Consider the following 23,612-nt stretch of genomic DNA (forward strand, 5'->3'; position numbering starts at 1 on the left):
TCTTGTATGCAGTTAGTTGGATGTCTTTTTTTTAATAGTTCTGATCCAGTGACAATTAATCAATGGATATTAAAGAGGCTAACAGAAAGCCAGATTTCTCAGTGGCAGAACTGGCACTAAACCAATCCTACATTGATTGGTTCTTTGACAGCAAAGCTCCTGAATCTTTCTAAACAATTATGTTACTCACAAGATCAAAAGTATCTAACTCAGCAGTGATTTAAATAAACTGGTATACTGGAATTGAGGATGTTCTGTCAGTTCTTAAAGTACCTGGTTTTAAAATGTTTATTTGCTTATTCTTTGTATTTTAAATTTTAATATAAGAAATTAAACATAAAACTATGCACATGTTAGACAATTCTCTACAACTGAGTACATCTCTAGCCCCATTAGTTTAATAAATACTTAATTTTTTAAGGCAGACATGGTGGTAAACACTTACAATTCCACCATTCTTCTGGAATTTTCCTGCCTGAGACAGAAGGATCAAAAGCTAGATGCCAGTTTGGGCCACATAGCAATACTCTGTCTCAAAAACCCACATAAACATAAATAACTTCTATTATACACACACACATACACATACCTATATCTATAGATAGAGATATTTGCTTCTATCCTTGTTTCTTATATAAATTTTATTTTACAATTTTACAATAAAAATAGTAAAGGAAAAATGTCAAAATAATTTTGGGGAAAATCTCACTTTTTAGACATCCATGAACAGGCTAGAAACCCTACAGAAGAAAATATGATCTTGTACTATTAACTCCCTTCTCTCTTACTCTGATCTAAGTTAATCTGGGTAAACAGTGAGGCCTAAGTTGCTTGCTGCCCAATAAATGTTGTCTTGTGACTTTACAAATGAGGAAAAATAGTATGCAGATGGGTTAAAATGACTGTCTCCGTTCGCATAGATAATGGCAGCTTCTAGCACACAACTCTTTCCAACCACTGACACAGAATGTCAGAATTGAAGGAATGCAGAAGCAAGCAGCTGTTCTAGTGTAAGGTCATTGCAGAAGACATTGTGGAGGAATTGAACTTGAAAAGAGCTATGCTTATTTTTAAACCAGATCTTACTTTTCCACCCAAATAATGCTTGCTACCAATAGAAAATTTGAGGAATTCTGAAAATTACAAGAAAACATAACTCATTATCACTTCCATAAAAGCAGTGCTACTGATACAGTTCTCTGAAATCTTTCAAATTTTTGCTTGTTGCTCTTGTAATCCTACTATTTCTCAAGGAACATTATGACTCAAGGACTCCTCATTGTTATGATAAACTCTTTATAAATCTGATTTTGATTGCTACATAAGAGTCTATGAAAGAAGTTTTGCAATGGTTTTCTTAACCTAGCTCCTTAGTTTTGAATAATCAAGAGGAAGAGAAAGAGCATTATCTAGCCAGGCACCTGTGGTTCACGCCTGTAATCCTAGCTAGTCAGGAGGCTGAGATCTGAGGATAACAGTTCAAAACCAGCCCTAGCAGGAAACTCTGTGAGACTCTTATCTCCAATAAGCCACTAGAAAACCAGAAGTGGTGCTGTGGCTCAAGCGATAGAGCCCTTACCTTGAGCTGAAGAGTGCAGGGATAGTGCCCAAGCCCAGAATTCAAGCCCCATGACCGACGAAAAAAATAAAAAATAAAAAATAAAAAAGCACTATCTAGAAGAATGAATTACAAAAAATGAAACCATCAACTACTACCAGCACATTTGGTTGAATTTTAAGGTTGTAGGCAAACTTGCTTTTATTCTTTATATTTTTCTCACTTGTGCAAAGGCACTAATAAGAATACCTACTTTTATTGAGCATCTATAATGCTTTTCATGTGACAGATACATTTTCTCATTTAATTACTATAACAAGTAATCTAAATTTCTGTTGCATCTTCATTTGAAAAATCAGGTTGAGGCTGGGAAGGTGGCTCAGTGGTAGAGCACTTGCCTTGCATGCATGAGGCCCTGGGTTCGATTCCTCAGCACCACATAAGCAAAAAGAAAAAAGCCGGAAGTGGCGCTGTGGCTCAAGTGGTAGAGCGCTAGCCTTGAGCTGAAGAGCTGAGGGACAGCGCCCAGGCCCAGAGTTCAGGCCCCACAACCAGACACCCCCCCCCCCCAAAAAAAAAAAGAAAGAAAGAAAGAAAAATCAGGTAAAATGAGAATCTGAGGGGTTTTGAATCCAGAACCATCTGAGGAGAAAAGTAGTCTTCTTAACCTTAAATACTGCAGATCCCAAGTGTTTTGTGAATTTGTAATATTGCTGTCATTAAACAGCTCTTAAAAATGGAAACAGATTGCAAACAGTGGCTCACTTCTGATATGTAAGCAAATAACTTGTTATGTGTTGACTGTGAAAAAGTCTACCCAAATCCCAGGACAGCCAAAAAAAAAAAAAAAGAATCAGAAAGGGAAAAAAACTCATCAATAAATACAATCCCCCTTGGTCATGTTTAAATTGTTTAAAATGCAAATACGCTTCTGATTTCTCTAAAATGGTCAGAGGAAGCTGTGTTAATTGCAGCTACATAAATAAATTCTGGATTTTGAGACTGGGTGAAAATTGATTATGCTAAAAAGTATTCTTCTGTAATTAAATGAAAATTGTGCTGTCAGCAGTAACTTACTTTGAGTGGAATCAAGAAATCTTGGTGTGTTTCATTACATAAGATCCTGGCAGACTCACCTCAGCTGAGGTTCTGTTTTCCATAGCAGTTGCATTTATGACTGCAGGAAAAGTGACACATTGTTTGGTCATGCAATGTAGGACATCATGAAGCCTTACCATGCTTTCATTCAGAAGATGTGTGTTACACTTCAAATTCCCAGGACTCACATCCAGAGGAATGTATGTAGTTCACAATGTGTCCACAGACACAAGAATGTATATGGACACAAGCATGTGGACACATTGGCTTCTGTCATGGTCAGGAGCTTTAGGAAAATCAGTTAACATAAAATTCACTTGGTAGACTTTTTTTTAATTTCTAATTCAGACACGTTGAAACCACATCTTTAAAAAAAAACTATTAAAGAAGAAACCTCTGCAATTTTTTTCAAAAACTTAATAGCAAATGATACTCAGGTTCTATACTATTTTAAAAGAGAAAGGTAATGTATTTTTGTTTCTTCTTGTTTTTACCTTGTCTGATTATAAGTGCAAAGCATATTCATCACAGAAAATTCATTTGGAAAGTACAAAATGTGTAAAGAAACTAGAACATCACCCATCATTCCCTTTTTCAAAGAAAGACTCAATAACGTAGTTCCTCCTTTTTTCTACCCATCTTTTATATATCTGAAATTTATTTTTTGCTTGTGCAATTTGGTGATCTACAAGAAAGATGCCTCAGGGGAGAAATCTTACACTGCATCTCTAACTTTAGCAGGTATGCCTACTGTAGTGGGAACTCAGAGTAGCTCAGACAGAGATTGTCAAGCTGCCTACTGGCATGAGCCTTCATGTGGGAAGTCTGTGATAAAAGAACAAAACCCATTTCTGTGGTAAGAGTGAATATTCCAGACCTAACTAAGGAGGAGGTCATGATGAACTATATTCTTAGTAGCTTGGGATGAATCATATTGGCCTAGCCCTTATTCCCTAAATCCTTTCATCCAAAAGAGACAAGGAGAACTCTTGCTTCAGGTCACCACCCAGGCAGGCCAGGAGGCTTGATGGAGAAGGATAACCTCAAGTCAGGTTGAGGTTATGGGCAAGTCAGAGATTTAAAGTGACCAAAGAGTTGGGATTTGAAAATAAAGATTATGAATTTTATTTCCAGACTCAAGTGTTCAACACTGTTTGTTTTGTTTTGTTGAAAGAAAATAAAATGGTTTTCAAGCCCATGGAAAGTAACTTAGCCTTGGACACAAAATCTGAAAGTCTTATATAGTATGCTAGAAAACAAAGGAAGAATCTCTGCCCTCTTGTCTGTCATGGTGATTATTGAAAACTATCAATCCCAAAGTGGTTCCTGTAAATTCATAGTCTGTCTCTTTCCCTACCATTTGGTGATTAAAGTTCAATCTAGCCTCCACCTAGGCCCCGTGGGACACCTTCAGTCATGCTGTCTGAGATCAGGCTACTGGAGGAATAGGGATATATAAAAGCTGAGAACCAGTGTCCTAATACTGACCACTTCTTTCTTTTTTTTTTTTGACCACTTCTTTCTTTACTCCTGTTTGGTCTTATCACAGAACCAGCCACTGACCACCTCTTCTTCTACTCCTGATTCACTTATCTCTTAATCTCTCTCTCCCTCTCCCTCTCTCTCTCTCTCTCTCTCTCTGTCTCTCTGTCTCTCTTTCTCTCTTTGTCTCTGTCTCTCTGTCTCTGTATCTCTCTGTCTCTCTGTCTCTCTCTGTGTCTGTGTGTGTGTGTGTGTGTGTGTGTGTGTGTGTGTATTGGAGTGTGAGCTCAGGGCCTCTTGTCTCATTCCACTCTCTTATTTACAGCTTACTTCTTCCTCTCCTCTCTTCTAAAAGTACCCACTTCCAGCTTAATAAATACAAGCCAACCAAGGCAGCTCCTGTAGAGAAATTCTGCTTCCTTTAGGAGAAGAAATGTCCTAGTTTCCATTATAGGTCATCCACGGGGAAGTTAAAAAGAAAATAATACACAGTATTATTTTTCAAAGAATTATGCTGACACAGAAAAGACCTAAAGGAGGTCTTTAAGGCTAGGTTCACACCAAAACTAGGGTCCTTCATCCTCTATAACTCAGAGCGAAGGTTTTCCATTGGCTGAAACATCGGTTTGGAAGCCAGGTAGAATTCAGATTCTGTGAATTCTACCTTTGAGACCATAACATCTAGGTTCAGTGGTTTCCTAGCACAGATTGTCTTCACAAGTCACTGCCCACAGAGCTCCAGAGCAGCTGTTCTCATCTTCTATTCAAGGACCCATGCTGGTAGAGGCCTTCTTTCTCAAAGTGTCTGGTATATCACCTAAAACTGTTTGTGACTGCAGAGAACCCCAATTTATGGTAGCTTAAGTTGTAATTTTTCAACTCTACAATGGTACAAAAGTGGGACACATTCAGTAGAATCGTACTTTGACCTGTCCAAGGCTAGCCATATCTGGTACAATAATACTCTGTCACAATCTAGGGCGACAGCCACTTCCAGTAAGCCAAATAATCAAAGAGCAATTACCTGTGGGTTTGATACCCAGCACTGCAAAACAAACAAAACACTAAGAGTAAATGCCTGAATCTCTACAATGTATTGTGTGGCTAAGCTATGTTGGTCAGCAGCTTAGGTATATTAATACATTTTCTACTTTTCTTATTATTTTACTTAAAGACTAACTACATAACTACCTAGTACCACATAATAAGAAAAAGCATCTGCAGTGGATTTTTAGCTGATTTTTTGGTATATGTGATTCTGGACCTTTGGCTGGTAGTTATTTTCTTACTAGAAAATCTCATAGCTGATTCACTTCAACACTTGGACCATTGCATACCCTGCAGAAGATTGTCAACCATTTGTTGGGTGTGGCCAGCCTGAATACATTCTTTCACTTCAGAACTCATTTTGATATCTGAGGAAAACTATCTCTGGGAATAAACCCAATAATATAGCTTAAAAAAAATCTTTCTCTCTTCATTTTCTTCCCCACCTCCTAGTCAGATACAGAGTTTTGGGATAAGATGCAAGCAGAGTGGGAAGAGATGGCCCGGAGGAATTGGATATCTGAGAACCAAGAAGCCCAGAACCAAGTCACAATCTCAGCAAGTGAGAAGGTAACCAACCGTTTCTCTTCTCTTGTTACGCATGCTGAATAGTTTCCTTATTTTCTTCAGATCCTGTTTTATAGAGCAGTCAATACTTTTTTGCTGGAATGAAATGCTCCTAGATAGTATGGCAGCCAAGCAGAATTTGGATCCTGTCTGGTGGGGCTGTGGAAGTAACTAATATTCAGAATAAACTTGAACAAGAGCTTTTCCTAACCCTACAATATATCAGACAGTCACATTAGTCTGTTTGATAGACCAACAGAAGAGATATGAGTCACAAGGGAGGGAGGAGTGAGATTTAGTTTAGGTATACTTCATAGGTGGCCATTGAAAGACTAGAAAAGAATCTCTGTGCCAAAGGTTATGGTCACACAATTAAGTCAATCCTCAAGGAAATTCCTTAGAGATACTTCTCTGATGGCAGCCCCAGAAAATGTACAGTCAGGCAACAACCTGTTACCTATGATGTCCAGCTGCTATCAAATCTATGCCTTAGAAAACAAACACTTGGTGGAGATAAAACACTTGTGAAATTAGTATAAATGAGTTGAAACATGAAATGTGTATATTTCTTACATTTAAAACTCATACATGTACTCCAATTAGAATGACTATAATCAAGAATTTTAATAACAACAGATGCTGAAGGGGATGTGAACAGAAGGGAACCCTACTGCATTGTTGGTGGGAGTGTAAACTTGTTCAACTACTTTCAAAAGTAGTATGGAGGTTCCTCAAAAGACTCCACATAGAGCTCCCCTATGACCCAGCAATCCCACTTTGGGGCATTTACCCAAATGATCACAAACAAGACCATACTAAAGCTACCAGAACAACTATGTTTATTGCAGTATTATTTACCATAGCTAAGATACAGAACCAACCCAGATGCCCCTCAGTAGATGAATGGATCAAGAAAACATGGTATATATACACAATGGAATTCTATGCCTCCATCAGAAAGAATGACATTGCCGCATTTGTTAGGAAATGGACAGACTTGGAAAAAAATATATTAAGTGATGTAAGCCAGGCCCAAAGAAACATAGGTCCTATGGTTTCCCTTATTTGCAATAACTAGGATATGTCTGGGACAAACAGAAACCGTCAGATAAGATGATGTTAAGGGAAATGAACCCCAGGATAGGGACTTAAGTGGTTTTTTCTTCCATACTATTATTTCTAACGAATTTTAAGGTTCATGTGATTTTTTTGTTGCTTTGTATGTCCCTCCCCCATGGTATAACCCATGTTTTCACTGTATTTGATGTTGGTATAGTTTGGGGAGGGGAAGGGAAAAAATATGTTTAAATAGGGATACAAATTGACCCATTTCAACAATGAGATGTACAAGACCCTATGTTGAAAAACGAACTTTACAATTTAGGTGGGCGAGGGAAAGGGTGTAGGGAGGGTGTAGTTGAGGAGGTGGGAGGGACGGGATGGTAGGGGAAAAACAAAGGAGGAAGCAACAGTTTTGGATAAGAAATGTACTCATTACCTTGTTCATGTAACTGTAATCCCTCTGTACAGTATTTTCACAATAAACTTATTTTTTTAAGTTATAATAAAAAACTCATACATGTGTGTATGTGTATAGATCTAGTCATCTCATTATGTGGAGTAATTCTCAATAATATTCAGTTCTGATGCCTTCCATGATGTTTTGTTAATATTTATCAAGTATTTACTTTGCACTGTGCATTGAGGATGTGATGATGAACAGACTGATTTTAGAGGATTTGCCATCTGTGTAGTGATTAAAATGTCTCTCTCTACCCACAAGTCTCTGACCCTCAGTAGATAAAATAATCTCAGTTATTAGAAACAGCTGTTTTCCACAAAGAATTCAAAGTTAGGTAAGAAGAATAAACACTAATGCATATCATCAGACACTGGGCCATAATGCCAGCCCCTGAGGCCGGGCTGGGACCCTGAATCCCTGTTTCTATACCACTACTACATAATCAAATCCTGTGGATTTTGAATTAAGGTCTCATTTCTCTATGCAGCTATAGGAAAGGTCTCCATTTGATGTTTTTAGAGCTTAGCAATATCATCAACAGGTTATCTTATTTGTATCAAATTGGAAGGATTTAATGATGACCAATGCTAGTAAGGTTGCAATAAATAATATTCTCAGATACTTCAGATAAGAGTTCAACTCAAACACAGTTCAGCTGTATGTATAAGGACCTAATGAATTGTCTATATAGCTTTTAACTAAATAAGTCCCTCTAGGAGCCAATCCTAAAATGATCATCAAATTCAAACAAATCTTTGAGCATGAAGCTTTCTCTGTAGCTTTTCTTATAATGCAGAAGCTTTTTTCATTTTTGTGGTGGTTTTTTGTCAGTTGTGGGGCTTGTGTTCAAGGCTAGTGCTCTACCACTTTGAGCCAGCTCAATTTCTGATTTTCTGGTGGTTAATTGGAGATAAGAGTCTCATGGGCTCTCCTTCCTGGGATGGAAACAAGATCCTCAGCTCTGGGTCTCCAGACTAGCTGAGACTACAGGCATGAGCCACCAGTGCCCAGCTGAAGAAGTTTTTGAATAACCAAATATTCATCAGTAAGAACTGACTAATTCAATTGAGTATATCCATAAAAACTTAAAGAAATAAAAATTTAGTGAGGCCTGATAGGACTACAAATGAACATTTTGTTTAATTTATGTGCAGAGAAAATCCTAGATGATTATGTCTATATCCTATATTGCTCACATTTTTCCCAATTAAAAAAAAAATCTCTGTATTTAAAGGATACGTATTTTGGGCTGGGAAGGTGGCTCAGTGGTAGAGCGCTTGCCTTGCATGCATGAGGCCCTAAGTTTGATTCCTCAGCACCACATAAGCAGAAAAAAAAACCCTGAAGTGGCGCTGTGGCTCAAATGGTAGAGTGCTAGCTTTGAGCTGAAGAGCTGAGGGACAGTGCCCAGGCCTAGAGTTAAGGCCCCACGACTGGACCCAAAAATAAAATAAAATAAAATAAAAAATAAAAGATACATATTTTATCAGGGATGATACATCCTTCAGGGGGCAAAAACTTGCTCTGTGCCAGACCAAAAATACAACTATGACAAAATATAAGTATGACACAGTTTGTAGTTCTTCAAAAGGGCTTAGTGCCTAAATAGATGTACAATATGTGGTACATTTCAGAGGGGTGGGCAGCAGCAGCACTTAGCTGCTTTGGACAAAACTTTGTCCAAAGAAGCAGAAATTTTAAAGGAATAACTAAAAAGAGCAAAAGAAATATCAGAAGGAAATCAAACTCCAAAATATCAGTGCTGATCATTTTTAGATTGTGGAATTCTGGATAACTTAGTTTCTTTGTATATTATTCCATATTACTTAAAAATCATACAATGAAAATGTATTGTACTTTTACTAAAGAAAACCTGGAATTAAAATTTTATACATTTTATTGTTATTGTAATGTTGATGTACAAAGGGGTTACTGTTATATGAGTCAGATAAAGTGTACATTTCTTTTTGAACAATGTCAACCCTTCCCTTGCTCCCTCCTAGTTTTTCCCACCCATCCCTACCCACAAGTTGTATAGTTTATTTTCAGCATAGTGTCTAAGTTAGTACCACTGCTGTATTTGTTCACCCTTTGTCCCTCCATTTCTGGGCCCCTCCTTACCCTCCTGAAAACAGATAAATGAACAAGAAAGACAAAAGGAAAGGTAAACAAAAACGCAACAAAGAAAAATAAACCTCGTTTCCATTTCCTGGAGTTCATTTCAATAGATACCATTTTACATGATCAGATGCACATTGGTATTGTGCCTTTGTGTTCTTCTCCTAAGATTATCCTCCTTTGGTTTCACGTTGTGTGACTGCCTAGAGATCTGTATAATTTATCATGTCCCAGTATATTTTTTGAGTCATTTAAATTTAATAAATTTATCTAAACTTATCAAAAATTTAAAATTAACTAGATCATACTGAGTGTAAGAACATGGGGATCAAATGACAGATTGTGCAATGACCCATCTTAATGTTGTAGGGATATTACTTTCACACTGAAAACCCCTTCAAGGACTGGCCTGGAGCATTTGAAGAAGGCTTAAAAAGGCTGAAGGAGGGAGACCTGCCAGTCACCATCCTGTTCATGGAGGCAGCAATTCTTCAGGACCCTGGAGATGCAGAGGTGGCACATACTTCTCCTTTTGTCAGACTCAGAAAGTGGCTATCTGTGTTAAGGAGACAAGCAAGCCCCTAGAGGACTCACAGTCATGCTTTCTTTTCCTCTGATGTGGGAAAAATGGACAGAAACAGATATGGTTAACCCCAAAGTGCTTCCACCAGCCTATCTCAGCCTATCTCTCCAAACCCATGAAGATGGTGGTTGAGTTTCTAGACTCAGTTATCTAAGTACATTAGGTTCAGACTCCTATGCTACCTGAGACAAATCCCTGACACCTAAGACAAACCATTGAAACCTTTTAAGTTTTAAGTTTCAGCTCTCTCTCTCTCTCTCTTTATTTCTGTATGTGTGTGTCTCTGTCTTTCTCTCTGTCTCTCTCTCACACACATACCACACACATACACACACACACACACACACACACACACACACACACACACTTTTTTTTTAGTCGGTCATGGGGCTTGAACTCTGGGCCTGGGCATTGTCCCTAAGCTCTCCAGATAAAGGCAACCACTTGAGCCACAGCGCCACTTCTCGTTTTCTGGTGGTTTATTGGAGATAAGAGTCTCATAGACTGGGCTGAGAAGGTGGCTCAGTGGTAGAGCGCTTGCCTTACATGCTCAAGGCCCTGGGTTCGATTCCTCAGCACCACATAAGGAAAAAGAAAAAAGCTGGAAGTGGTGCTGTGAGTGCTAGCCTTGAGCTGAAGAGCTGAGGGACAGTGCCCAGGCCCAGAGTTCAGGCCCCACGACCAGACCCCCCCCCCCCAAAAAAAAAACAAAAAGAGTCTCACAGACTTTCCTGCCCAGGCTGGCTTTGAACCACAATCCTCAGATCTCAGCCTCATGAGTAACTAGGATTTATAAGCGTGAACCACCAGCACCCAGTTAAGTTTCAGCTCTCTTATATGTAAAATGGAAATCATCATAGTAACTATCTCATTAGGTGTTTGCAAAGATTAAAATAGATCACACTAACAAACAAGTCAGCCTAGTTCCTGCCACATCGATATTTGAGCCTTCATTATTATTCATCATGATTGGTTTATGTACCAAGAATAAGTAAACTTGTCTGTAATAGTATTCTAAATATCTTGTTCATCAAATTTCTTAAAAAATTGTTTTATCTGTACTGGAGTTTGAACTCAGAGCTTTGTGTTTACTAGGTAAACACTCTACAGCTTGAGCCATGTAGTCTAAAGTAAAGTAAAATTGAACTAAGAATTGGAAGTGTGAACGAAAATATTGTGATTTGTATACGTGTGTGTGTGTTTAGCCTTTCCCACTCAAGGCTAGCACTTTACCACTTGAGCCATAGCTCAACTTCTGGCTTTTTAGTGGTTTGTTGAAGCTAAAAGAGTCTCACAAACTTTCCTTCCTGGGCTGGCTTTGAATCATGGTCCTCAGATCTTAGCCTCTTGAGTAGGAGGAATTACAGATGTGAGCTACTTAGAGCCCTCCTAAAATGTTTTTATTTTTGAAAGATATATGAAATACTATAATTATTGATAAGTACAATGTATTTTATGAACTTTTGTGTATGTGTTACATTATTTGACACAACAAAGGTAAAGGAAACCAAAGGTAAAGGAAGGTAAAGGAAAAAGTATACATTTCCATATCAAATTCATAAGTGAAAAAATAAGGCAACTAATGGATTAATTTTTTTAAATAAGGCAATTAATGGGTTGGGAGGCTCAGACTTCCCAGTCATTCCCAACAGAAAATTTCACTAGCATTTATCTTCAAAATAACTAGCAAAAAAGCAGAGCTAGAGACCCAGCTCTGTTGGGTCTAGCTAGAGACCCACTGTAGCTCTGTTGCCCACTATTCTGGAAAGAGTTAACATTTTATGTGTTTATATGATATATTTCTTGAGATTTCTTGCTATAAAATTTAGGCTATTTAGTGACTTTTTGTTGTTGTTATTTTTTCACCCTTCTCCCTTTGTTCAATATGACATATCTGCTGATTTTAGGATAAATAATAGCATGATATCTCAAAAATTCTGAGATTTCAATAGTCCTAAGGTAAAGGAAAGAGTAAATACTGTGCAAGTTCAGAAATAATGACAGAGGATCTTGACCAGATATCACAGGGAGAGTGAATAAAGAAACATGTCAGCCTGGCCTTTCCCGTAGCTCTCACTCAGAGTCAGAGTGCTTTGCTAGGGGATCTGACACAGGCTAATAAACCAACTACAGGGGTAATCCTACTTCATCTTGCAATGTTAATGTTTCTTTGTTATTTCTGTAGGCATGGCAATTCCTCGGGATTACCCAGGCAGAGAATGAAAATGAACAAGCAGCCATTGTCGCCCTCCAGAGGTAGATGAAGCTAAATGTAAAATTATGGGAATGGTGGACTTTATCAATGGACTTGCTGTGTTTCCTGTTTGTCCTTTGACCCTTATTAAAAAACAATGTGATAAATGTGGCCGGATAAGGACAAGGATGTCACATATGAATCATACCTACCTCTGGAAGTCAAGAATTTATAATAAAATCACGTTCTTAAATCTTGCCTTCTAATCTACATAGTATCATTGATACTAGTATCAAAGAAAGTCTACATTAAAAGCAGTCATAAAAGAGACTCATTAAACCTCCTTTTAATTTTCTATCTTTTTGCAGCATCTAAACATTTTTTGAAAAAAATATACTCAAAATTCTGACTGACAATACATTTGGAAGTGGGTAAGGAAGAAAACATAAGTGTACAATCACCCACTTATTTCTTAGAGCTCTGGTTAAATTGTGGAAAAACTTTCTATAAAATAGGCTTGGTACTTTTCCTGTCCTTTCTCATGAATTCTTTTACCAGAAAGCCTTACTAAGAAAATATACATACAAATAGGGATACAAGTGGACCCATTGCAACAATGATATGTACAAGACGTTATGTCGAAAAACCAATTCACAACTTTGGCGCAGAGGGGGCGCAGAGGGGGGGAAAAGAAGGAGGAGATGGGAAGGGATGGGAAGGGGAAACAAAGGTCCTCCTCTGTACAGTATTTTCACAATAAAAAATTACAACAAAAAAGAAAATATACATACACAAATATATCCCTATATTTCATACAAATATATATATGAATGTAAATACAAAATAATTTCTGCTTGTATGAATAATAGAGCTTTGGAATATTAGAATGCCAGCATTCTTTTTTTATTCTTATATTAATAGTAAGATTTTTATTGTGAAAATACCACACAGAGGGGTTACAGGTAATGAGTGCATTTCTTATCAAGCATTGTTGCCTCCTCCTTTGTGTTTCCCTTCCATCCCTGCTTTCCCATCTCACGACTACACTGCCCTCCACCCCCCACCCCAACCCCCGCAAAAGTTGTAAAGTTCGTTTTTTGACATAAATTCCAGTGTTCTTAATCCTTGAAATTCTATTCTTTTATATTCCTATATTCCTACATTTCAAGTTTCCATTGGCACCTCCTTGGCAAAGTGCCTGGGCTTTTGCTCTTCTTTGTCAGCTGTCTCCTACAGACAGGAGAAGTGGGAATTAAGAAAGGCCAGGATCACACAAACATTGTGTGATGGATACATCCTTGACTCCAAATCTGGGTCTCTCTGCGAAGTGGTTCTTAACTCTATACACACAGGCATAGTAGAATTATTTGAGAGAGAGAGACAGAGAGATAGGGAGAGAGAGAGAGAGAGAGAGAGCGAGAGAGCGGGGTGGGGCAGGGAAATCAAAGAAAGGGAGAAAGACAGAGACATAGAGATGCCCAGGTACACTTAGAACCTATGGTTTAATTAGTTATTAGTGAGCAACTCGAGTTTAAAGTGGATTTAAATTTCCCCAGGTGTTGCTAATGCACATTTTTTCAAATGATTTATTGTGATTAAGTTATTACATAATTTCCCACATTTCACAGTATTGTGGGATAGTGATGCTTAGTTAAAGTCACAAACACATTCTAACTTTCATGGGGCAAATTGTCTATTGTGGTCTATAACATTTATGAGTTCCATGAGCTTTGCAATACAGTTATTTCTTCCACATTGCGTGATAAAGTACATTTGTTTGTTTTGCATAGCATCAGCTGATCCCTCTTTCCCACTTGTTCCCTCCCTCCCATCACTGCCATTGAGTTGCTTAGTTCATTTTGGTCAATGTCCAGTGCAGCTGATGGGTCCCTCTGTTGTATGTTTTTCCCTGATTCCCTCTCGTTCTGTGTCATCTTCCTGGTTTCCCTCCGGTATGCACATATATACCATACATGTGATCAGCAGTATGTTTTATTTAGTAGTGATTCGACCAGATGAGTGGAAGTCCTTTGTTTCTTAAGTCTTGTTAATTTTGTCATATTACCTTACATTTTGGATTTAACATCCGCTTATCAGGGAGACCATGTGCCGTTTTTCTCTTTGCTCTTGGCTTACCTTGCTCAACACGATTTCTTCTAGGACATTTAAAATTGAGAATTCAGCCAGGGCTAACATGTATCTGGGTAATGGCAAACAACAGTGGCATTCAGTGCCACCTAGGACTTGCTACTCAAAAGTCTTATCCAGATATTACCCCTCTCACCACTCTCTGAGAGCTTGCTAGACTTGCTACCCCTTGGACACCCACCCCAGGCCTACTTACTAGAATGTATAGTTGTACACAGAACTTCTACACTTTGTGTGTGTGCAGGTACCAAGGCTTGAATTCAGGGCCTCACCCTCTCAACTCGCTTGCTTGCTCACAGTTCTACCGCTTATGCCATGCTGTCAGTCCAGCGTTCTGCTGGTTGATTGGAGATGGAGTATGTCAGACTTTTCTGCCCACGCTAGCTTCAAACTGAGACACTCTGGATTTCAAACTGCCAAGTAGCTAAGATTACGAGCATGAACCACCAGCATCTTTCAGAACTTACACACTTTGAAGTTTGGAAAGTGCTAGAGGAGAGTATGAAAGCATGAGGAAGAGCAGCCATAGCCTGTCTCTCCAAAACGGCCATATTAGTAGTCTGAACACATAGAAATTTCTCCTTTCTCTGCAAAACACTACAGAGTTATCTCTGAACATCCAAATTTGGCTCACATCCAGTTTGGGAGAGAGAACATAATAGAGCAGTGTTAAAATAATGATAACCCTTACATCTCATTAGATTAACTGCTAATAATTTATGTGAAAGCATTAGCCATGCTTCCTGTCATTGTAAAACCCCTGGTTAAGATTACCAGAAATGTCAGTCTTCAGGACAATACTCATTTTCTTTGAAATATAACTTTCAAATACTGGCTAAAAACCAAAGCTGATTGTGTTTGTTTTGCTTTCTTTCAAGGTGCTTAGAATTGCAGCCTAACAATTTAAAAGCTTTGATGGCCTTAGCTGTGAGTTACACGAACACAGGCCATCAGCAAGATGCCTGTGAGGCTCTGAAGAATTGGATCAAGCAAAATCCAAAGTACAAATACCTTGTGAAAAGCAAGAAGGGATCTCCAGGCCTCACTCGGAGGATGTCTAAGTCCCCAGTTGACAGGTATCCTTCTAGTATAGCAAGCAGTAAATACTTACATACACAACTAATTGCCTTAAGATTAATTTGTGAACCTCACATCTCACTCCAGGAAGAATAGCACTTAGAAAGATGGATGCTGAGATTTAGGCCTTCTTATTAGTTAGCCTTTAAAAATCACTGTGACAAAAGGCCCTGGTAGTCAGCTTATAAGGAAGAAATTCTTGCCTTGTCTCTCAAGTTTGGAGGTTTCAATAGTCAATTGGTCTGGCTGCTTTGGGGCCTATGGTGAGGAAGCTCATATGATGGGAGCATGTGGTGGGGGAACCTTCCCACCTCATGAAGCAAAGTCAGATAGGAGGGAGCCAGGATTCCAATGTTCCTTAAGGACATGCTCCCAAGTGACCCAACTTCTTTGACCAGATTTCACCTCCCAAAGCTTCCACCAACTCCCAACAGTACCATAGGTTGGTGACCAGATCTTCAATACATGGGTTTTTGGATGATACCACAGCAGCCATCCTCCAGCTAACCTTGGTAGATCTTATGTATGCATATGATCTATACTCTGGGCACTCACATTTATCTGAGTACCATATTTTATAGCCAAATGTATCTAATTCACCTAAAGGATAGTAAGTACTGGTGCTCTGTGTTTTATAAAATCTAAGGAATGAGTAAGTGGAAGTCCTTTCTTCTAGGAATTTTACTTTCTATCCGCCACAGATCCTAATGCTAAATGCTTTCTCAGCAATACTCTGGACAACTTAGCAGCTACAGCACACACAGGCCAGCAGAACATTCCTTGTAAAGGCCTTGCTTGGTACACTCTGTATCTGTCAGCAGTACTTTTTGGGAAAACCGGTTGTATGTTCTAACACTTAGCAATAACAGCCCCATTATTTGGCTAATATAGTTTGTGGAAATTTAATCAAGTCAAACGGGTGTTAACATCCAGTCATTTATCTTTAGCCTATTTGAAATATAAATCTTTTTTTTCTCTTGTAGCTCTGTTCTGGAAGGAGTGAAAGAATTATATCTGGAAGCTGCTCACCAAAATGGAGATGTGATTGACCCAGACCTGCAGACAGGTCTGGGTGTGCTGTTCCACTTGAGCGGGGAGTTTAACAGAGCAATAGATGCATTTAACGCCGCCTTAACTGTTCGGCCAGAGGTAAAAAAAAAAAAATGCCTAGCACTGAAAGAAATCATAAGGTTCTCTGTAACCAACGTTTCTGTGGGGCTACATTTCATATATTTCGTCTACATGCTATTTCTTTCCATTGTTTAATTGGTACTGATTGGGACTGATACATCACTGTGAATATTACCTACCACTGAAATATCTAAAATAGAAATATTAATTACATGTCAGCATCAAATCCTAACTGCTGTTTGATGAAAGAAAGTCATTTTCCATGAAATTTTTTAAATAATTTACTTCACCATGATCTTAGTCAGTGAACACTGGACCATTTTTTAGCCATCTTTCTTCTTCTGCAGAGAAGTAGAGGTTTGTTGTCACCATGGCTGTGGTCATTAGGTTGATGTGATTTTTGCCATCAGGACTATTCCTTATGGAACCGCCTTGGGGCCACCTTGGCAAATGGAGACCGAAGTGAGGAAGCTGTGGAAGCCTACACTAGAGCACTGGAGATCCAGCCAGGCTTCATTCGCTCCAGATACAACCTGGGGATCAGCTGTATCAACCTGGGAGCCTACAGGTAAAGTATGTAACAGGCAAGACCCACCATGCTCAGGACTAACCTCAGAGGCAGAATCATCTCAGAGGTTATCTGCGAGAAAAGTATCTCCTTTTATCCACATATTTTCCTTTTGCTAACCCTTTCTCCCCTGAGGCAGAGGAGCTCGTGGGCTCTATCTGTGGAGAACTTCAACCATTCGAGCATCTTGGGAAGAGCAGCCCACTTACTAGAGACTGATTCAGCTGGCTGGGATTAGGACAAGTTGTCTAGGTTCTCAACATCCCTAAGAGCAACTTTCTGTGAACCATGAGCAAGCTAATCTTTTTTTATTTTCCAATTAAGAGGAGTAGGTCTCCTAATAACGGGGGACTTGGCAACTAACTTCAGAAGGTCCTCAAAGCAGCATTCAGTGAAGCAAAACCAAGAATTCAAGTTTTCTAAACTGAATATGAATAAAGTTAGAAGAGAAACAATTGAAAAAAATGAATGGGTTTATGGTTAGAAATCATTTTCTCATGACTTGTCATTGTCACTCAGTACTCCATCTTCTCTATCGTTACCCATTAACAAGGTCCTTTATTACTTAGGGCAATGGAAATGTGAAGTTATTTTCTTCCTTCTTTTTCTAGTTTAAAAAAAGTTCTAAATAAACAAATACTATTTTCATAAACATGAAAACTAAATGTTATTTTTCAACAAAATAAGACCATGTAAGCCTTTTCCTGTTCTCAGAAAGAGCCATAGTTTCATTTACAAACAAGTTTAGGCTCAAGTCACAGTTCTGCAATTTACAAGTTTTATAGTGCTAGGCATAAAATTTGAGCTGTCTCCTTGTGTGCGTGTGTGGAGAGACAGAGAATATGAATGAATATCTAGCTGGATGACTGGGCAGGTTAGATGTAAATGAGCAGATGCTCAATACCTAATAAGCATTTATTATTATGACTATAGTTGCCATCATCAGTATTCTTGATTACTTGCTTACATCAATAATCTGAGAGCAGCATTTGTTACAAACAAATGCTTTGTATAATTTTCAGCTGTTAAATATTAAAGCCTTAAAAAACAGTTGTTGCATTTTTACTTAAAGGATGTTACAAAGAACATTAGTCATTCAATTACATCATGTTCTCTGTGAAGATTTTTCTAAGATCAAAACCAGAAAGAGCTGAGTGATTCCCTGAGCAGCTTGTTTGTTTGATTTTTTTTTCTTCTTTTATTTTATTTTTTATTGTGAAAATACTGTACAGAGGGGTTACAATTACATGGGCAGGATAATGCATACATTTCTTACCAAGCATTGCAGCCTCCTCCTTTGTTTACCCTTCACCTCCCTTCCCAGACTCCCCCCTCCCCCCCACCCAATCATACCTCCCCCACACACCGACATTGTAAAGCTGGTTTTGGCATGACATTTTGTACTTCTCATTGTTGCAACAGGTCCACCTGAAAGACAAACAAGTTGTTTGTTTGATTTTTGTGGACACTCAACTTTGCTCCTACAGATGTGTTCTTCACATCCCTGTGCAAAAGCTCAGACTTGAAGCCAGAGCACTTCTCCACAGATCAGTTCTCTAGCAGAGTCAATTTTTATACTAACCTCAGTCCTAGTTTTATCTGGTTTTTCTTACCTGACTTTTAAGCACATTTTTAGGCTTTACATCTATCTATCTATCTAAATATGTGTGCATATATAATTCTCTTTTTTTATAACACACACACACACATATATATATGTGATGACACACCTGAAAGTAAACATATATAACATGTAGATATTAAATTCAATGAAAAGAAGCTTTTTTAAAGCTTCTGGATTGGATTTTGCTCATTACAACTGCTTTATATAGAAAATAGTACTTGTGGAGCCAATCAAATATATTGTTGGGGGAGGGGAGGAAGAGGAGGGCAGGGATGGTAAGGGGAAACAAAGGAGGAGGCAACAATGCTTAATAAGAAATGTACTCACTGTCTTGCCCATGTAATTGTGACCCCTCTGTATGGTATTTTCACAATAATTTTTTAAAAAAGAAATGTACTCAGTACCATGCTCATGTAATTGTAACCCCTCTATATGGTATTTTCACAATTTAAAAAACCTTATTAAGAGGGGAAAAAAGAAATTTCAGCACCACATTGGAAAAAAACAAACATATTGTTGGCATTCACAGACATAAAATTCATTGGGATAATGATCTGCCCAAGACTGTGACAAAAATGGCATTGGAAACTGCTGAAGTATGAAGTTTAAATCTTTAAGTCTCACAAGAACAGGTCAATTTGAGGTTGCCAGAATACCTGTTAAATTTCAATTTCAGAAAAATAGCGAATAATTTGAATAGTAAGTATTTCCCAAATAGTAAATGCTATTGTTCATCTGAAATTAAGTTTTTACTGTGTCCTGGATCTTTGCTAAATCTAATCCTGATCAATAATTGGCACATCTCAACTAAGCTTTATACATCTTTAAATATACCAAATGTGGGAAGTCTTGAGAAATGGTAGTTTGTTCCTAATGCAGGGGGGTGGGGGAGGAAGAAGTCAAGTGGAAATCAATTAATGCTAAGAAGTTTCACATAAACAGAAAGTATCACATAAACAAAAAATAACACTCAGTAAGAATAAGGCTCAGAAGAAAACCAGAAGCAGGTACAAATATTTGCACATGCATGAAAGATACATCCCTCAAGAACTGCAAATGTCTATGTATATAGCTATAATAACTGTTATAGCTATAACAGTTATTTGTCATTTCACATTTTCCACAAAGAATCAAAGCTAAGTCCTGGTCTGGTGCTGTACACAGTGGAAATAAAGAAAGGAGATTGTTGGTGTGAAACTTGAGTATACTTTAGAATGTTATATTTTGTTAACAGGAGCTCCAGAGTAGAACTTAGACTAATGAAACTTAACCTTATAAAAAAATGAGGAAGTTAATCCCTTTGGTCATAATACCTTTAGTATTAGTATAAAAGTGACTACAAAGGGAATGTTTTTTAAATGAATGGACTTTTCATTAAACATGACAGCAAGCACAAACAAGTTAAAGTTATATGTGCAGTAATTTTGAAAACTTGGAGATTTAATAAGGATTTATTTTAGTTTAACAAGGTTAAAGTAGGGAGAAATAGAAAAGGAGAAACATATCTTGCTCCTCTTGAAGAAAATGGAAATGAAAGACTGAAAACTTTTTATATAAATATATATATACAATATTCTGAATCCTCAGAAGGACAGCAAAGGAACAATATTAGACTATCTTACTTAAAAAATCCTTTAGCAGCTTGACAAATTTAATAACTCATTCTTCTCTTTCTCTCCAAATACCTCTGACTCAAGACTGCTCAAGACTGAGAACATCTAAAGAAGGGGAATTCTAAGATCTTCTTCCCCAGAGTTCTCACATGTCTAGGAGTATGAAGGCAAACTCAGAGAGACATTGCTGTTCAAGCTACCACCCCGTGAGGAGGGCCAGAAGAGACTGTACTGTGGATTCCCTTTGCCCATACATTAATAAATCATTCTACTCTTGCTTGAGTGATCAGGAACCCAGAACAAGGGTGACTAGGAAACCCACGCTAATTCTTTGCCCAAGATTACAAACAACATGATTTTCTCCAGCTGCATTTTCTGTCCAAGCTGATCTAACAATATGCACAGCATATGCCTAGTTCATGTGTGTTAGAATTGGAAATCCAGCCTCACTGGGGATTTTTCTTGGATGCTTAATAACCACCTTATTGGATTAAATGAGATCAAGTATGTAAAAAGCTTTTGAGAAAAGTACAGCAGATACAAATGAAGGTAGAATGATTATTCTTGCAGTAATCCATTTTTAAGTGTACAATACAAGGTTAGAGAGATGCAGAACTGCTGGGGAGGCTGACGCCACACAGGGACATATGGTGTCCAGGAGCAGTAATGCACTAGAACTGCTTTGGCACCTAACTCTTCTGTGTTCTCAGGAGTCCTTTATCCTGACAGCAGTTATTGAGAATGTCAAAAGGCTTTTGTTTATATGGCTTATATCCATCAACATTTATAGTATCAGATTGAGAACATTTTTTAAATTTGATAGAAAACTCATTGTATTTTACTGTAAATAATATATTTTATAAGACAATAGATGTTTTCCAAAACTATGTTTAGAGAGAACAATGACATTATGTCATATATTTTGAAAATGTCTTGCTCACAAGCCTTGAAAATATGAAGTTTGTATAAGACTAAGTAATTGAGACTCAAGCCCATATATTCTAAAAATAAAGGCAAGTTCCACCTCGACCTACATCTCATATTTCTAGCAGGAAAAATTACACTACTTTATTTTGAGTGGAGCAAATTCTCTCTCTTAAGATCTACTTATATAAATCCCATCTGCAAATGGATTAAACCTTTGCCATCATTCCTAGAGTAGGGGAAAATCAAAAGCATGAATGAGTCAGTCAGCAATGATTGTTCTTACTCCTTTCCATGCGCCATTCCTAAAATAGTTGGCTTCCTTTCTGTGTTAACACAAAAGAATAACAAGAAAATCAGGAAGTTGTTTTTCTGATCATGTAACCCAGAATAGAAGTAATTCAGGATTTTGTACTGAAAGAACTTAATATATTCGTTTAAGCTTGCTACCTCTGAAATTATTCGCATTTTAAGATTTTTCAGATTTCTTTTTCTCCCCTCTTAGAGAAGCGGTCAGCAACTTTCTCACTGCCCTCAGTTTGCAAAGAAAGAGCAGGAATCAACAGCAAGTTCCTCATCCTGCAATCTCTGGTAACATCTGGGCTGCCCTCAGAATTGCCCTGTCTCTGATGGACCAACCAGAACTCTTCCAAGCAGCCAACCTCGGTGACCTGGATGTTCTTCTAAGAGCTTTCAACTTGGATCCTTGAAGGAAAAACAAAAAGAGTAAACATAAAGAATAATAATCCCTCGCCTGTGTTATTGTACTGACAAGTGAAAAAATATTTTATTATGAATTTCAAAAAAGATATATCAGATATTCAAAAGGCCATGATCATATAACCCAAGGGAATTAGTTCCCACTGACAATGCCCAATCTCTGTTCAGATCTAGAAGCCCAAAATGCTGTAAACAGAGCCAAGGTCAGATACAAAAGAAGAATTGAAAGACTGAAGATAAACCAAGATAAAGTATGAGTACTCTTCAGGAGTTGCAAGTGTATTGTAAAACATGTTCTTTGGATGTCTTGTTTCCATCTGCCCCTGAGGGCAAATCTGAGGAAGTTGTTCAAGGGACTCATGAAGAAAGCCCTGCCTGAGTTGAGGGAATTCAGACTATTTCTAACCTGTCCCCTGAAATTCCCTCTTTCGCAAGACTGAACATAGTTTGGGCCATTGGTGCATGCACATATATTAACTCAACTAAAGACACACATTGCTTATCCCTGCTCCAGTTTTCACTTTTATTGTAGCCCTTTATTTCCAGAGAGGGAGCTTTGCTGGCAAAAGCAGTTTTGCACTAGAAATTTTTGCTGTTCCCAATCAAAACTTTTCTGGGAATGTATATATGCACTTTAATATCTTACTTATGCCTTGCTGGAGGTTTGTTTTGTTGCTCCAATTTTTAACTTGGGTGTGAAAGGTTTGGGAACTGAGAATTGTTAAATGGACCAAATAAAATGTTATGGAAAATACTTTTTCATAGTATAAGACTTTGAAGGAGTGTTTTCCTTAAAGCAGACATGACATAGAGTGTGAATATGTCAAACACATATTACTGACATGCATTTTGAAACTGTATGAACATCAGTAAGAGACAATATACTGTCTCTTCGTGCATTCTCTGCAGGGAAAAACCTCGATAAGACCATGCTTTCTACTGAGTTCGCATTAACTTTGCTTAACTGTCATATTTTGCTGGCTTTCTAACTGCCCTGCACAACAATATTCCTTTTAAACTGTTACTATTTGAAATTATATTTCTTGAGTGATAAGTACATTTTTCCTTAAAATGATGTGTTTCCTCAGTTCCATACTAACCTGAACCGTTCACCTTCTTGCACTGTAAGCAATAGATCAATATTTTGTCACTAGATGTTAATGGATGTCTGTGGTTTACTATGAAAAATGCATGCCCCTGTGGCACTTATTTTAAACAGCAAGTATCAGGAATTTTCTATTGGAAGGCATTTTATGTGATTGGTAAATTTCCACTTAGTGTTTTAGAGTATTTTGTGAGTGTTTGGAGCTTGGTAATTCTATTGAAAGGTACATTTTTTAAAAGTATTAGAACAAGTATTTGCAAAATGCTAACCAAAATATCATTTTCCCCAGGTCCAGTTCTAGGAAGTTGACCTATTCTTTCTCTCCTTTCATCTTCCACAATCTTCTCCCAACTTTTATATAGTCTTTGATTATGAAAATTCTGTCTATAAATATAAAAATTGAAGTCAGCCAGGCACTGGTGGCTCATGCTTATTGGGGAAGCTGAGATCAGAGGATTGCAGTTCAAGGCTAGCTAGGCAGGAAAGTCCATGAGAACCATCAAAAAGCTGGAAGTGGAACTAGGGCTCAAGTA

The 23,612-nt window shown here is 37.9% G+C and overlaps 1 protein-coding gene across 1 annotated transcript in view; it reads left to right on the forward strand.

Annotated features, from left to right (window-relative positions):
- The window catches only part of Pex5l (peroxisomal biogenesis factor 5 like), a 233,552-nt gene extending 210,257 nt beyond the window's left edge, over nt 1-23,295 (forward strand). Inside the window, exons 9-15 of the mRNA XM_042669817.1 lie at nt 5,639-5,755; nt 9,762-9,905; nt 12,161-12,231; nt 15,196-15,393; nt 16,378-16,543; nt 16,936-17,093; nt 21,760-23,295. Coding sequence (XP_042525751.1) covers nt 5,639-5,755; nt 9,762-9,905; nt 12,161-12,231; nt 15,196-15,393; nt 16,378-16,543; nt 16,936-17,093; nt 21,760-21,964 — 1,059 coding nt within the window. The 3' untranslated portion in view covers nt 21,965-23,295. The remainder of the gene's footprint in view (nt 1-5,638; nt 5,756-9,761; nt 9,906-12,160; nt 12,232-15,195; nt 15,394-16,377; nt 16,544-16,935; nt 17,094-21,759) is intronic.
- The last annotated feature ends 317 nt before the right edge of the window (nt 23,296-23,612 follow it).

The sequence above is a fragment of the Dipodomys spectabilis genome, unplaced genomic scaffold (genome assembly GCF_019054845.1).
Source record: "Dipodomys spectabilis isolate Male_0828 unplaced genomic scaffold, ASM1905484v1 ptg000506l, whole genome shotgun sequence".
NCBI classification, from domain to species: Eukaryota; Metazoa; Chordata; class Mammalia; order Rodentia; family Heteromyidae; genus Dipodomys; species Dipodomys spectabilis.